The sequence below is a fragment of the Lytechinus pictus genome, chromosome 3, assembly GCF_037042905.1.
Source record: "Lytechinus pictus isolate F3 Inbred chromosome 3, Lp3.0, whole genome shotgun sequence".
In the NCBI taxonomy this organism is placed as follows: domain Eukaryota; kingdom Metazoa; phylum Echinodermata; class Echinoidea; order Temnopleuroida; family Toxopneustidae; genus Lytechinus; species Lytechinus pictus.
Genome location: NC_087247.1, coordinates 64,548,316 through 64,562,176, shown reverse-complemented (window position 1 = coordinate 64,562,176; position 13,861 = coordinate 64,548,316). Strand labels below are relative to the sequence as shown.

General features: G+C 35.9%; 1 protein-coding gene and 1 pseudogene across 1 annotated transcript; one reads left to right on the top strand and one right to left on the bottom strand.

Moving 5' to 3' along the window:
• The first annotated feature begins 220 nt into the window (after window positions 1-220).
• LOC129255410 (lengsin-like) lies at window positions 221-5,616 on the top strand (annotated as a pseudogene).
• A 1,570-nt stretch (window positions 5,617-7,186) lies between these two features.
• Window positions 7,187-13,526, bottom strand: LOC129256154 (lengsin-like). Its single transcript, XM_054894425.2, has 3 exons — window positions 13,423-13,526; window positions 10,273-10,586; window positions 7,187-9,673 (listed from the first exon to the last, which is right to left on the bottom strand). Exons 2-3 carry the CDS (start codon window positions 10,559-10,561, stop codon window positions 8,616-8,618), a joined length of 1,347 nt encoding a protein of 448 aa, XP_054750400.1. The 5' UTR covers window positions 10,562-10,586; window positions 13,423-13,526; the 3' UTR covers window positions 7,187-8,615.
• Between the last annotated feature and the right edge of the window lie 335 nt (window positions 13,527-13,861).

The following is a 13,861-nucleotide window of genomic DNA, read 5'->3' as shown; positions in this document are numbered from 1 at the left end:
ATAGATACCCTTTTTTCATTATTTTTGTGTTTTTGACACCCTTATCGCGTTATACGTACGTAACGTGCCCTATCTTGAAAAAGATATCCTTTTTACGTGTTTTTTGGTCGCGCATGGTATCCATTCGTCAATGTAAGTGCCCCCCCCCCCCCGGGCATGCAGTATAGCGTGACCAGACCACCAAACAGAATCCTATGAAATTCCGTCGCGAATATTATTTCATTTAACTTCGCTATAATCGTCATCGCTAAAGAAAAAGCATCTTTCAACGAAAATCGTCGTCCAAGGAACAGATGTGTAAAGCATATACCGACGAAGGCAATCTATTTAGGCCTATATTGGCGATTTGAATTACAAAAAAGTGACGCCGTCATGAACAAAACAGGACATTCAGGTAAGATATTTTTCTTCAAATCGATTAATAATTGATAAAGTTTTTTATAACATCTGAGAGGTGCCGTGGCCGAGTGGTCCAATGTGCCTGGCTATGAATGAAAAGTCAGAGGTTCGATCACCAGCCGCGGTACCTACGCTCTTTTATCCTGCATTCAGATAAATGGAAATGCTATATTCGTAACTAGGTGTGCTCTTGTTTGAAAAAATCTACAAATGATTTACAAATACAATACAATACATGAATGTAGGCATATTATGAAGCAGTATCTCCTTCAACATTCTCGTAGTAAGATTTCACACTTCAACTTTTACATAGAATCTTTTTTTTCTTGTGCAGTTACAAACATGAACAGATGAAGATAAAACTCACTGGAAACATCACCTATGCAATGAATAGTTAAATAACGAACACACACTTTTTATACAAACCATTGAACTTGAATATGAAAAAAATATCAAGGTTATAACATCAAAAATAATATTAATTAATAATTTCATAATTTATTCGTTGATGAAATACGCTAACTTGGAAAAAATTAAAAAGTGGGGCGTACTGTTATTTCGTTTCGAGAGAACTAGTAAATTGATTTCTATAAACATGTGTCAAGTAATGTATTAAAATGTTTTTGGATCAGATATTGGTTCTAATTTATAAACTAGATCGACGTAAACCACCCCTTTCAAATCTTTTTATGGTTTCCTTCTTTCCCAGCAGGAATGGATCTTAATAAAATCCTTGCAATCATCAAAGAGGAAAACCTTTTGGCAGTACGCTTCGAGCAGACTGACACTAATGGGATCTCAAAGTCTAAGCTTGTACCTGCTAGGCATTTTAAAGAAAATGCAACGGAAGGGCTTCAGTTCATCCTCTGTCATCTATCTTTTGACGTTCAGCTAAATGTTGCCACCAATTCTGGCTATGCAGAGCAGATATGTTATGGAGACGCTGTCACTTTTCCTATTTACGACACGTTTCAAGTTCTTCCATGGTTGAAACGAACAGGTAACCTAAGCCCCCTAAACCGAATCTTAGAGATAGTTTATTTCGATAATAATAGTTGGTGAGTATATATCTAATCCTGAATCCTTACTCATGAAAGTAATCAAACAGCTTTAGGTTTTTACTCCCACGTAGTTTCTGTACCCTATGACATTAACCCGAAACAAAATAATGTAAGGATGACCTGGGGGGCGTTTCATGAAAGGACTTGTCGGACGTTTTATCCGACAAGTCCCATTTTATCCGACAGTTACCATAGGAACAGTGCCTCTCAGCCAATCAAAATCATGGAAAGATGTCAGATCTGACAACTTGTCGGATGAAAATATTGATGAAACGCTCCCCAGGAATGAGTTTTCCATTCAAACGCACATCTCATTTTCGAGGTTCGTCTCTGCATTAGACCAACTAGCTATAGGTTCAACACGGGAGTATTAATTTGGGGCTTGTGGCACTTGACCCCCAGTATGGACTCTGCCTTACGCCTAAACCGAAGAGGATTACTGAAAATCCATGAAATTAAAATGTTATGGTAATTATAGTAATCTTGCTTTCTTTAATTTTTACTCCAAATAAATTCAAATTTCTTGTACGTTATCACCATCTTGAATATGACTGTGTTGTTGTTTATTATTATGATTTTGATCATTGTCATTTTGAAAACAGGCCGAATCCTGATCGAGCCAACTTGGAAAGGTTCCGACGTAGAGGGTCATCCAAGAGTTGTAGCTCGCAGACAGTTGGAGAAACTGAGGCAACTCGGTATATCTCTCTACTCAGCTCACGAACATGAATTCTACGTGGTGGATAAAGAAACAAAGAAGCCACTTAACGAGGATAAAAACGCACATTCTGCTATTCGAGATACACCATACCATAATCTTCTTAACAAGTTCATGGAGTATCTTCCTAAGGTTGGTGTAGATGTTGAGCTAGTCGAGAACGAATATGGGCCTGGTCAACTCGAAATCTCTTGGAATAAGTGCTGCTGATAATGCCCACACCTACAAGACATCTATCAAAGAAATTGCCATTCTCAATGGATATATGGCATCTTTCATGTCTAAGTCTTATCCTAACAAATCTGGTTCATCCAGTCATTTTAATCATTCTCTTTGGGATATCAATGAGAAAGTTCCACTCCTTTACGATGCAAACGATCCATTGTCTCTTTCTGAAACAGGCCAACACTGGATCGCTGGCATCTTAGCTCATGCTCCCGCTATTGAAGTTCTTATGGCTCCTACCGTCAACTGTCTCACTAGGGTCACCCCACATGCTTTTGCTCCAATCAACGCTACCTGGGGCTTCGACAACCGTACGTGTGATATCCGTGTAAAAATCAACGGTCCAGAAGGAACCTACATTGAACATCACGCTGGAGCCGCTGGATGCAACCCATACCTATCTCTGGCTGCAACAGTTGCAGCTGGGATTGATGGCATTGTCAACAAGCTCAAATTGCCACCACAGGTCACTGGTGATGCCTGTGAAGAAGCCGACATTCCTCCAAAAACAGCCAACCTCCCAGCAAACATGGAGGACGCCCTCACTGCTTTGACCAACGATGAAACAATCTGTGATGCTCTGGGTAAAGATTTTATCAAATGCTTCACAGCGGTGAAAATGTGTGAAGCTAAGCAGGCGAGGGAATCTGAGGCTAGAGGCGACAAAGATTGGGCCTTCAACTTCTATTTTGAATACTTGTAGGTTATTTGTTGTATGGTATAGAACGGCAAATAGCTTCAGGGGTCAAACATCTTCCTTTGTACGTTACTATTATCATGATTATGGGTTACTCGTTGAATAGAGGGAGACAAAGTAATAGTTGAAGGATATGTCCAGAGAGAAAAATCCAACAAGCATATAAAATTTCATCAAAATCGGATAAAAAAATAAAATGATTACTTTTTAAAGTTTCGCTTACTTTCATAAAACATTATGCACATCCTGGTCGGTATGCAAATGATGAGACTGATGACTTCATCCTCTCACTATTTATTTTGTATTTCATTGTGTGAAATATGAAATAGTTTAATTTTCTCATCATTGTCAGATGAACACAAATAATTCCTCCCTGAACATGTAGAATAAGTATTGTTTAATACTATATGGTTCAGTCAAGTTGGTCCTTGTTGGTCAAGAAAAATGAAATATTGTATAATTCAAACAATAAAAAAGAAAAGAAATGGTGAGTGAGGGACATCATCAGCTGTCTCATTTGCATGTCACTGAGTTGTGCATATCACTTTTTGGGGATAAATAAGCGAAACTTTAAAATGTTATAACTTTAGATCCGATTTAGATGAATTTTCTCTATTCATTCAAATCAACGTTTTTCTGGGGTGGACTTGAACTTTAAGGGGCAAAGAAATCGGCCAAGGTTGTATGCAAACCACAATTTCTAAACCTTTTCCATCTGGACCAAGTTTGATTTTGTCAGAATCGGTGTACCGTTAAAAAAAATGAAATATCTTAAATTGATTATTGGATCTAATAACTTTCACTTTAGAAATTCAATGAAGTTTTCAAGAATCAGAAAGAAACATTTTGTCTCCCAATATTTGCTACCGTTGTCGATGTTTAATATTGAGTATTTTACTATTGAGTAAAATATTACACGTTAAAATATCGATTGGTCAGTATACACTTCAATTTTAGGTTGTATTCATAAAGTGAGAAATGTGTAAAATGAAACATATAAAATTCAGTATAAAATATTGATTTGATAAGATTAAAATATTGTTGACGTAATAAAAATAGATATGATATCTTAAGCTAGAATGTAGATGTTTCCGAGAAACTATATCAATTATTCATTATAGTGATAATAATGACGTTGGCGAAATGATAAATAAATTATACAGGGTGAATTTTATCTCGTAATTTGTTATTTTACATTCGCATTCAAACATTTAATACTATTGGAGGAAGCATGCACTCTAAAAACAATATTGGGTGAAAATGCTCCATGAGGGTAATGTGTCCAACAGTCCAACCAATATTGGGATTTTGGGGGGGGGGGGCATTTTTATTTATCCAGTTTGATGACAATTTTGCTCATTCTGAAGTAACTGCTGCTTCCTTTTTAACCTTACTGGGCAATATGCTTCCCGCATTGTGCAAAATACTGCCCAAAATTGGTTGGACACATAATTACCCTCGTGGTGGTAAAAATTTTACCAAATATCTTTTTTACAGTGCAGGGATGGCGCTATGATACTTTCAAATTTTAAATGTGAGCTGACGACAAAAGGGTGATGTATGATAATGATAGGGTTATTGTAGCAACACTCAACCCATACCTCTCGTTTTTATCATCTACTTTAATTTAGTTAAGTAACAGAAATAAATGAGATCTTAATTTTATTCTTGTAAAATACACTATACTTATAAAAGTCGCCCCTATTCTACATTTTCTATGCTCTGCAACTGGAATGAAGTATTATACCTTCCAATGTTGTATTATATATCTGGTATAAAACATCTCTTTATATGCCTACATCAGGCATTTGATAGAGACAAAGATGAGGTTACGAACAAAAAGTGGAACTTTCACTCCATGAGACGAAATAATCCATATAATTTTTAGAAATTTTATGAACATAATTTTTCATCTTGACACCGCCTATATTCTTTGTTCAATCGACGAATTTGGGTTTTTCTTCTTCTAATTTTGCCTGGTATAGTTTTCCCGCATTTTGCACGAGAAAATACATCGATGTAGAGTTGTAGATATCAATTTGGTTCTGGAAATCATGAAAACGAAAGCAAGGGTTATTTTTTAATGAACAAAGACTTTACAACTGGTACTTAGGGCGTCAATGATTTTTAACTTTGATTAGTATGATAAAATTATTTATAGTTGTAATGTAATTTAGAAGTCATTCTCATTTTTATTCAAGCCTAACACATATAGGCCTACGGTCTGGATCAGCCTTTATATTAGAAGATTGTATTCTATGATTAATTTTGATCCACGTTACGATTATCTTTTATCATTTAGTTTTCACTACGCGTGAACATACATACGATAAAAGCTTTCAGGATTTCAGAAAGTCCTTAATATGACTATCTGAAATATGAAAGTTTTTCATCACTGATATTTTTTCTTATACATGTATGATATTTTGCTGTTATAATCATCCAGTAGATTAATTCTATATGGCATACTGATTGATAAGCCTATGTATATATCAATAAAAGAAATGCATATTATACACGTCGGTCGTATTTGTAATGTCAATTGTGAAGTATCGGGTTGCCTCCCCGATATTCGGGCAAACTTTGGATGAATAGTCAGTGGTGTTTTATAAGTTCTTCGATTCCCCCTGTTTGTTTCGCATACCCCTTCCAATTTACTCCTTACGAACGCCTTGTAAACTCCTTACAAACGTCAATACCAATGCCATGCACGTTTTATATTCACACCATGAGACGTTAAAACTATATAATTTAAGGGTTATTTTGTTCAACCCGGATAGACTCAATCAGAAAGTAGATCATTCTGTACTAACTGTGGATAAGTGGAGAACGTCCTGCGGTACTTAACTTCAGCTCAGCTGAATTGGCGAAAAATTGGCATGCATGGTACGGTGGCAGATTGGTGCACATTATCCCTTTCATTTCTGTTTTTCGGAGGCAATGAAGGCTATACTTATACAGTATTAAAGCACTTTTTTATTATTCTTATTTTATTTTTATTGCTATCCATGCTCATAATGACTATCAGTAAAGGCTGAAGGGGTCAATTTATAAAATTTTGAATTGCAATAATTATGATTACACAACAAAATTAGTGATCAAAAACGTAATAACATCATAATACAAATCTGTAATGATTGAATTGTGTCTAATCTTTAAATCTAGTTGCAAGAAAATAATTAATGACTGGGAATGGGAAGAAAGGAATAAACACAGGAAGAGAAGGAGAGAGAAAGGGTGCAGAATGTGGAATACATTAAGAAAAATGAAAGTAGGAGAGAGAGTGAGAGCGCGAATGAAGGAGAGGAGACGAAAATAAATAAAAAACTTTATCATGATCAAAAATATTAAAAAATCCACCCATCCGACTTAAAGGGTTGCTCCAGGCTGAAGCTACTTTCATTTCAATACATAGAGTAAAATTCACAAAGCAAAATGCTGAACTGAAATTTGATCAAAATCGGATAACAAATAACAAAGTTATTGAATTTTAAAGTTTTGCATTATTCCGGTGAAACAGTTCTAGGCATGTCTTTATGAATATTCATTAGGTGGGCAGATGATGTCATATCCCCACTTGTTATTTTGTATTTTATTATATAAAATCAGGTTTATTCAACAATATTCTACCAAGAACTATAAAAAATTTGGATTGACAATTGATTGAGTGCATTAGTTATACATTGCGCCACTTATTTCATCATAATGACATTTTATCATTTATATTTTTATCATTCACACATGAATGAAAAAAATGAAACAATTATGATTTCATGTAATAACATAAAAATGGATGCGGGGATGTGGAATCATCAGCACACCTGATGAATATTAATGACGATGTATACATACAGCTTTTTTCAAAAAAAAACTTTAAAATTCAATAACTTCGCTATTTGCTATCCGATTTTGATGAAATTTTCAATATTTTGCTATGTGAATTTTACTATATCTATTTAGATATAAATATTATCAGCAAGGAGCATCCCTACAAAGAGAGGGCACGACAGTTGAAGTATTATTTTACGAAGTAGTTAAATTAATAATATAGAGACCAGATATTCAGTAAAAACAGTACTAAATTAATTATTTTCATGATTTTATTCTGCTCTACCTTTTGTAATGAGAAATCTGTTGGTTTATATAGTCGAAGCCTTGTTCATTATCTGTGCTCATTTTAATTCATATCCAACAATTAAGTTTATTAAAAAAATAATATATATATACGTCAATATTAATCAGAAAACCATAAAGCAAATCATAATACTAATGACACAGTCATATTTCCCCTACGGCGGCCGTTTTATTATTTGTTTACCAGCTACATATATAGGAGGTTTGCATGAAAATGAATAAAACGATTGTTTTCGATTATAGTCGTATGGCCGCCGTAGGGAAAAGTGCACTTGACTGCAACATACTAGACACATAATTCTAACATAATCATAATGGGAAAAAAATCATTTCAATGGGAGTAATCCTTTCAGACTACTGCTTTCAGTTTGCCCAGATATGCTCGATCAGTTTTGGTGCAAAGTCATTTGTCACTCTATACAAAAATGTCAGTGTCTGAACATTCGAGCGTGAATAATATCGTTTTCCTTTTCGTGTCCTCTGATAGAGGAGACTTTAAGGACCAACACGAAAAATTATTTCAAATCAAATTTTGACAGGCTTTACAATGGAATGACACGTTTTAAGCAATGTTGTGGTACTTTTCATTCAAAGTTAAAAAAAGAAAAAAAAAGTAGGCATTCCGTTATTAGGGGACAGAGATTTAAAAACACAATTTTTTCCAACCAAGTTTGTGTAAAAACAGAAAAACATGATAAGTATAAATGTTGATACAGAAGGATATCAAGAAATGTGCTGCATGCGCACACGCACCCACACCCACACACTGTAAAAAATTAAGTGCTAATTAACCTTAACAAGTATTGGCGTGTAAACCCTACCCTTAAAAAGTATTAAAAACAAAACGGTATCCTTGACAAGCATTCCCTTGATTTGACCTCCTTAACAGCGATGATTTCACGAATTAGTTACTTGCAGGTAAAAAATAAAATAAAATCACGTATGTTCCGTCGCAGTTTTAGAGCAAAAAGTACATTCTTTCTATACCATTTCAGTGCTTTTATACCCTCGCAAATTGGACCGTAAACACATAACTTTCCTCGCGAAATATATACCCTTTTTCAGTATTTTAGTTTTGTTTACATCCTTATTACGTTACGTACGTAACGTTCCCAATCTTGAAAAATATACCCTTTTGTGTGTTTCTTTGGTCGCGCGTGATATCAACTCGTTAATGGAAGTGCCCCCCCCCCCCCGATTAAGGCCCTACAGATTTTTTTCCTAGCATGACATGCACACTTGCTTGTAAAATCAGGAAAAATAAAGATGTAACAAGCAAGATGTAATAAGATTTTCAAATAGCGCGGGTATTTTATAATATCATTTTGTCTCAGATTTTGCCGCATTTGATTAAGCTTTAGCCTTCTGATCAACAGGTAACCTACAGATATTCAAAATAGAAATTGAAGGCCCAATCTTTGTCGCCTCTAGCTTCAGCTTCCCTCGCCTGCTTAGCTTCGCACTTTTTCACCGCTGTGAAGCATTTGATGAAATCTTTACCCAGAGCATCACAGATTGTTTCATCGTTGGTCAAAGCAGTGAGGGCGTCCTCCATGTTTGCTGGGAGGTTGGCTGTTTTTGGAGGAATGTCGGCTTCTTCACAGGCATCACCAGTGACCTGTGGTGGCAATTTGAGCTTGTTGACAATGCCATCAATCCCAGCTGCAACTGTTGCAGCCAGAGATAGGTATGGGTTGCATCCAGCGGCTCCAGCGCGATGTTCAATGTAGGTTCCTTCTGGACCGTTGATTTTTACACGGATATCACACGTACGGTTGTCGAAGCCCCAGGTAGCGTTGATTGGAGCAAAAGCATGTGGGGTGACCCTAGTGAGACAGTTGACGGTAGGAGCCATAAGAACTTCAATAGCGGGAGCATGAGCTAAGATGCCAGCGATCCAGTGTTGGCCTGTTTCAGAAAGAGACAATGGATCGTTTGCATCGTAAAGGAGTGGAACTTTCTCATTGATATCCCAAAGAGAATGATTAAAATGACTGGATGAACCAGATTTGTTAGGATAAGGCTTAGACATGAAAGATGCCATATATCCATTTAGAATGGCAATTTCTTTGATAGATGTCTTGTAGGTGTGGGCATTATCAGCAGCACTTATTCCAAAAGCAGGTTTGTAAGAGATTTCGAGTTGACCAGGCCCATATTCGTTCTCGACTAGCTCAACATCTACACCAACCTTAGGAAGATACTCCATGAACTTGTTAAGAAGATTATGGTATGGTGTATCTCGAATAGCAGAATGTGCGTTTTTATCCTCGTTGAGTGGCTTCTTTGTTTCTTTATCCACCACGTAGAATTCATGTTCGTGAGCTGAGTAGAGAGATATACCGAGTTGCCTCAGTTTCTCCAACTGTCTGCGAGCTACAACTCTTGGATGACCCTCTACGTCGGAACCTTTCCAAGTTGGCTCGATCAGGATTCGACCTGTTTTCAAAATGATAAAAATCGAAATCACAAAAAACATTGCATAGTCAAGAAGATAGCTTTGTTCAAGTAAAGTACTCAGTCTGATATATTTTTATGAAGAAACTGATCTTATCACCGTTCTCTAAAAAAAATCATAAAGTTTCACTTGGCTTGAATAAAGGCGATATGATAATATGCATACAAATAACGATTTCGTAGAAATTTGCAATGCCACTCGATCTGTTCACAAATTTCACTTGTCCATATTTCATTAAGTTAGAAAGTTAGATCATAAACCCAATCTATCCCCTAATTCCATACATACAAAATACAATTCCGCTTTAAAGTTAGTCAAAAGCTAATCAAATGGGACTTTCGCACATCTTTCAAAAGTTCAGGATGTATTTTGTACTATCCAAGATGAAAGCTCGTTGTACATGCACTTCCTTTTTTTCAATAAAGGGCATACATGACATTTCTTCGACAGATGCCTCGGCGATGAAATAACTTATATGTATTGTGTTCACATTCTTTATACCAGTCTCTCACTAACTGTGGGAGATTTATTGTAGTTTTGATTAAAGGATATCAAATCACAATTTTAGAGTTAAAATTACCTGTGCGTTTCAACCATGGAAGAACTTGAAAGGATTCAAAGATAGGAAACATGACAGCATCAGCAAAACCTATTTCCTCTGCATAACCAGTATTCGGTGCAAGTACATTTAGCTGAACATCAAAGGCTAGGTGGCACAGAACAAAGTTAAGCCCCTTAGTAGCCTTCTCCTTAAAATGTCTAGCCAGAACAAGCTTGGACCTTGCAATTCCATTGGTGTCAGTCTGCTCGAAGCGAATTGCCAAAAGATTTTCCTCTTTGATTATCTCAAGGATATTATTCAGATCCATTCCTGATACAGGGAATGATATGTCACTGTAAAAATAAGAATGTACATCATTACGATAAGAATGCCGATTGACAGATGGATGACCACCTTGTGAGAAAAAAGAACAAAAATAAAAGGAAAAATAGAAGAAAGAAATAAACAGTGAAAAGAGAAATGGCGAAAATGAGATATCCTCACTCCTCAGACCTGTCAGAGGAATATAGATATCAGCATAGGCGCCCTATTTGGGTGACAAGGTCTCCCTCGCGTTTAGGATTCTTCGAAAAATATATTGCGTATCTCCCTCAACTCCAGAAAATCCTGCATACGGCCCTAGTTGCTTCCAAAAATATTTGACCACCCCCCCCCCCCAAAAAAAAGGGGGGGACCCTGGGATATTTTGCCCCCCCCCCCCCCATCGTAAATTGCTTCCGACGCGCCATGGATTCAGATAATACACTCAAGCTGATGTGTAATAATCATGATATAGCGATATATAGGATCATGCTAAGTTGACATTGATACTAATTCAGACAATATTCACGAATAATTAAGACCGTAGGGCATAGACCACTCGTCCATGGCTTGAAGTCGTGCTTGGGAAAGTGAATTATGGAAGGTAATTTTTTATCAAAAGACAAAATGTAATAAAGAAATGCTGGAGATGACTGAAATGAGCTTTGATTAATAATTGATTTGTTTCATTTCATGAACCAGCAATCACAAATATCCCAAAAGTTTACATCTAGTTTTTTAGAGTTGTTCAAACAAGTTTCAATATGTATTTGTTTTATGCAAAGAGATTATTGGAAGTGTAGAGCATGGTGGTTTCGTTTTATTATTAATCTTTTTCATTATCACAGCGCGAAATCAAGCACTGTACTACACTCTAAACAAATATTGGGTAAAAATGCTAAATGAGGGTAATTATTGTGTCCAACCAACATTGAGCATTTCTTTGGGGCATTTTTATTTATCCAGTGTGATGAAAATTTTGCCCATTCTAAAGTAATTGCTGCTTTTTTAAAAACCTTTCTGGACAATATGCTTCCCGCATTGGGTAAAATACTGCCAAAACTTGGATGGACACATAATGACCTTGTGCTGGTTAAAATTTTACCCAATATTCTTTTACAGTGTATGTTGCCATTAGCTTTGGTATTCCGTAGTACACTGCCATAAGAGAATAGAACGAAGCCCCAAAATATAAATGGAAAAGGTACTCGCCCCAATGTTGTACAAGTCATGTTCAAATTTATCGGACTTTTTCAAATGTAAACTATATGCCCCAACATTTCTCGTGAACCGGGGAAGGCCTGTATTTTTTCCCCCTATAATTCACTGTCGAACATTATACTTATTTCTAAAGGACAATTAAGTCCACCCCAACAAAAAGTTGATTTGAATGCAAACAGAAAAATTCAACCAGCATGACACTGAAAATTTCATCAAAATCGGATGTAAAATAAGAAAGTTACGACAATTTAAAGTTTTGCTTAATTTCACAAAACAGTTATATGCACATCCTGGTGGGTATGCAAATGAGGAGACTGATGACCTCATCCACTCACTATTTCTTTTTTACTTTATTATATGAAACATGAAATATTCTAATTTTCTCCTTATTGTCAAGTGAAACAGTGATTAATTCCTCCCTGAACACTGAATTAGCATTGTTTAATACTAAATGATGGTCAAGTTGGGCGTTTTTGTCAAATCTATAAAAAAAAATGGAATATTGTATAATTTAAACAATAAAAACAAAAGAAATAGTGAGTGAGGGGCATCATCGACTCATTTCATTTGCATGCCACTGAGTTGCGCATATCACTGTTTTGTGAAAAATATATACAAAACTTTAAAATGTCTTATAACTCTCTTATTTTATATCCAATTTTGATGAAATTTTCAGCGTTTTGCCAGTTTGATATTTCTCTATTTATTCAAATCAACATTTTTCTGGGGTGGACTTGATCTTTAAGTGTTTTAATGATATTCGTTCAGTGACATTTACAAAATGTGAAATTTAAACCTAAATTGACAAATAACTTCAATAATATATGCAGGTACCATTAAAATAAGGAATTCATAAACTTATCCATATAAAAATCTATGGATCAATCAAACTGGTCCATTAATTTTTCAATTCACAGAAAAAAATGAAGAAAATACATAAAATAAAGAAATAAAGAAAAGAAAAATCCGCACATCCCACACACAAAAAAAAATCCTTGTCCTTCAGGTCCACCTTCCCCCGGCCCCACCATTATGAATCATAACCGGATCCAAGGGCCTAAGTAGCCCCCCCCCCCCCCCCCCCCCATCCATTGTCGGCGCAAAGGGGCTGGGGAGAAGAAAAATAAGGAAGACGAAAAATGAATCAAATAAGGAAGGGGAATGATTTGAATGAATTATGAGGTCATGATTTAGGATCTATCTCAATGAATGTCTTTAAAGAGGAGAAATATGAAGCCATTCTGAGTAGCCTTTATACAGTACAGTGAAACATTGTGGTACATTTAAGTCCTCTATTTTCTAAACCAAGAGCAGAAGCATTTGGCAGAACAAGCCTGCGCATTACAATTAAATTATAGGTGGAGACAATCATAAAGCTTTTCGATTTGATCTTGTTCTACATTTACCTTCCGTTCATTTCCGTCCATTCTGCTGTATAATGCACTAAATGCAGTATATAAGGTCATTGGTTATTTTTTCACATCAGCAAAATCATATACCGAATTGAATGCTAAACTCATTGCATTCGGGTGGAAAAACAAACACTTGAGATAGTCTCTATCGGGTCTCTACATCGAGCTCCATCATTAGATGCAGTAAAATATGACTTGATATGGTTTACAAAATATAATATTAAGTAAAACTTACCTATATGCTGATAATTTTCAAAAGACACCAATAACTCTCTGCTCTTAACCAGAGTGCTCGCTTGAACAGGTCACTCTATCATGCATGACTGAACGTTACAACCTGAGAAAGGATATGACCTGAAACTGCGGTACGATTAACCAAGTGCACCTGCCCCCCCCCCCTTGCAGCTAGTTATTATCATGATGCGTAATGGATAAATTTCATAAATAATTTAACACTTCAGCATATGAGGAAGGGAAAGGAAAAGAGAATTAAGTATGGATAGTGGAGTCTTGAGTATGAATCTGGAGTATGCATGGGAAGATCGAGTGTCTAATAAAATAGGTGACTTTTTGTAAACGATGGATTTTAACACCAATAAATCCTCATCATGCATTATGTACTAGAATGCAGAAATGGAGTATCAGCAAAATCTAATCAAGGTATGTGTATATAT

Coding starts and splice junctions, on each gene's coding strand:
- LOC129256154 (XM_054894425.2), bottom strand. CDS start 10,561: ATGGATCTGAATAATATCCTTGAGATAATCAAAGAGGAAAATCTTTTG. Junction 9,674..10,272: donor TCCATGGTTGAAACGCACAG/GTAATTTTAACT, acceptor TTTTGAAAACAG/GTCGAATCCTGATCGAGCCA.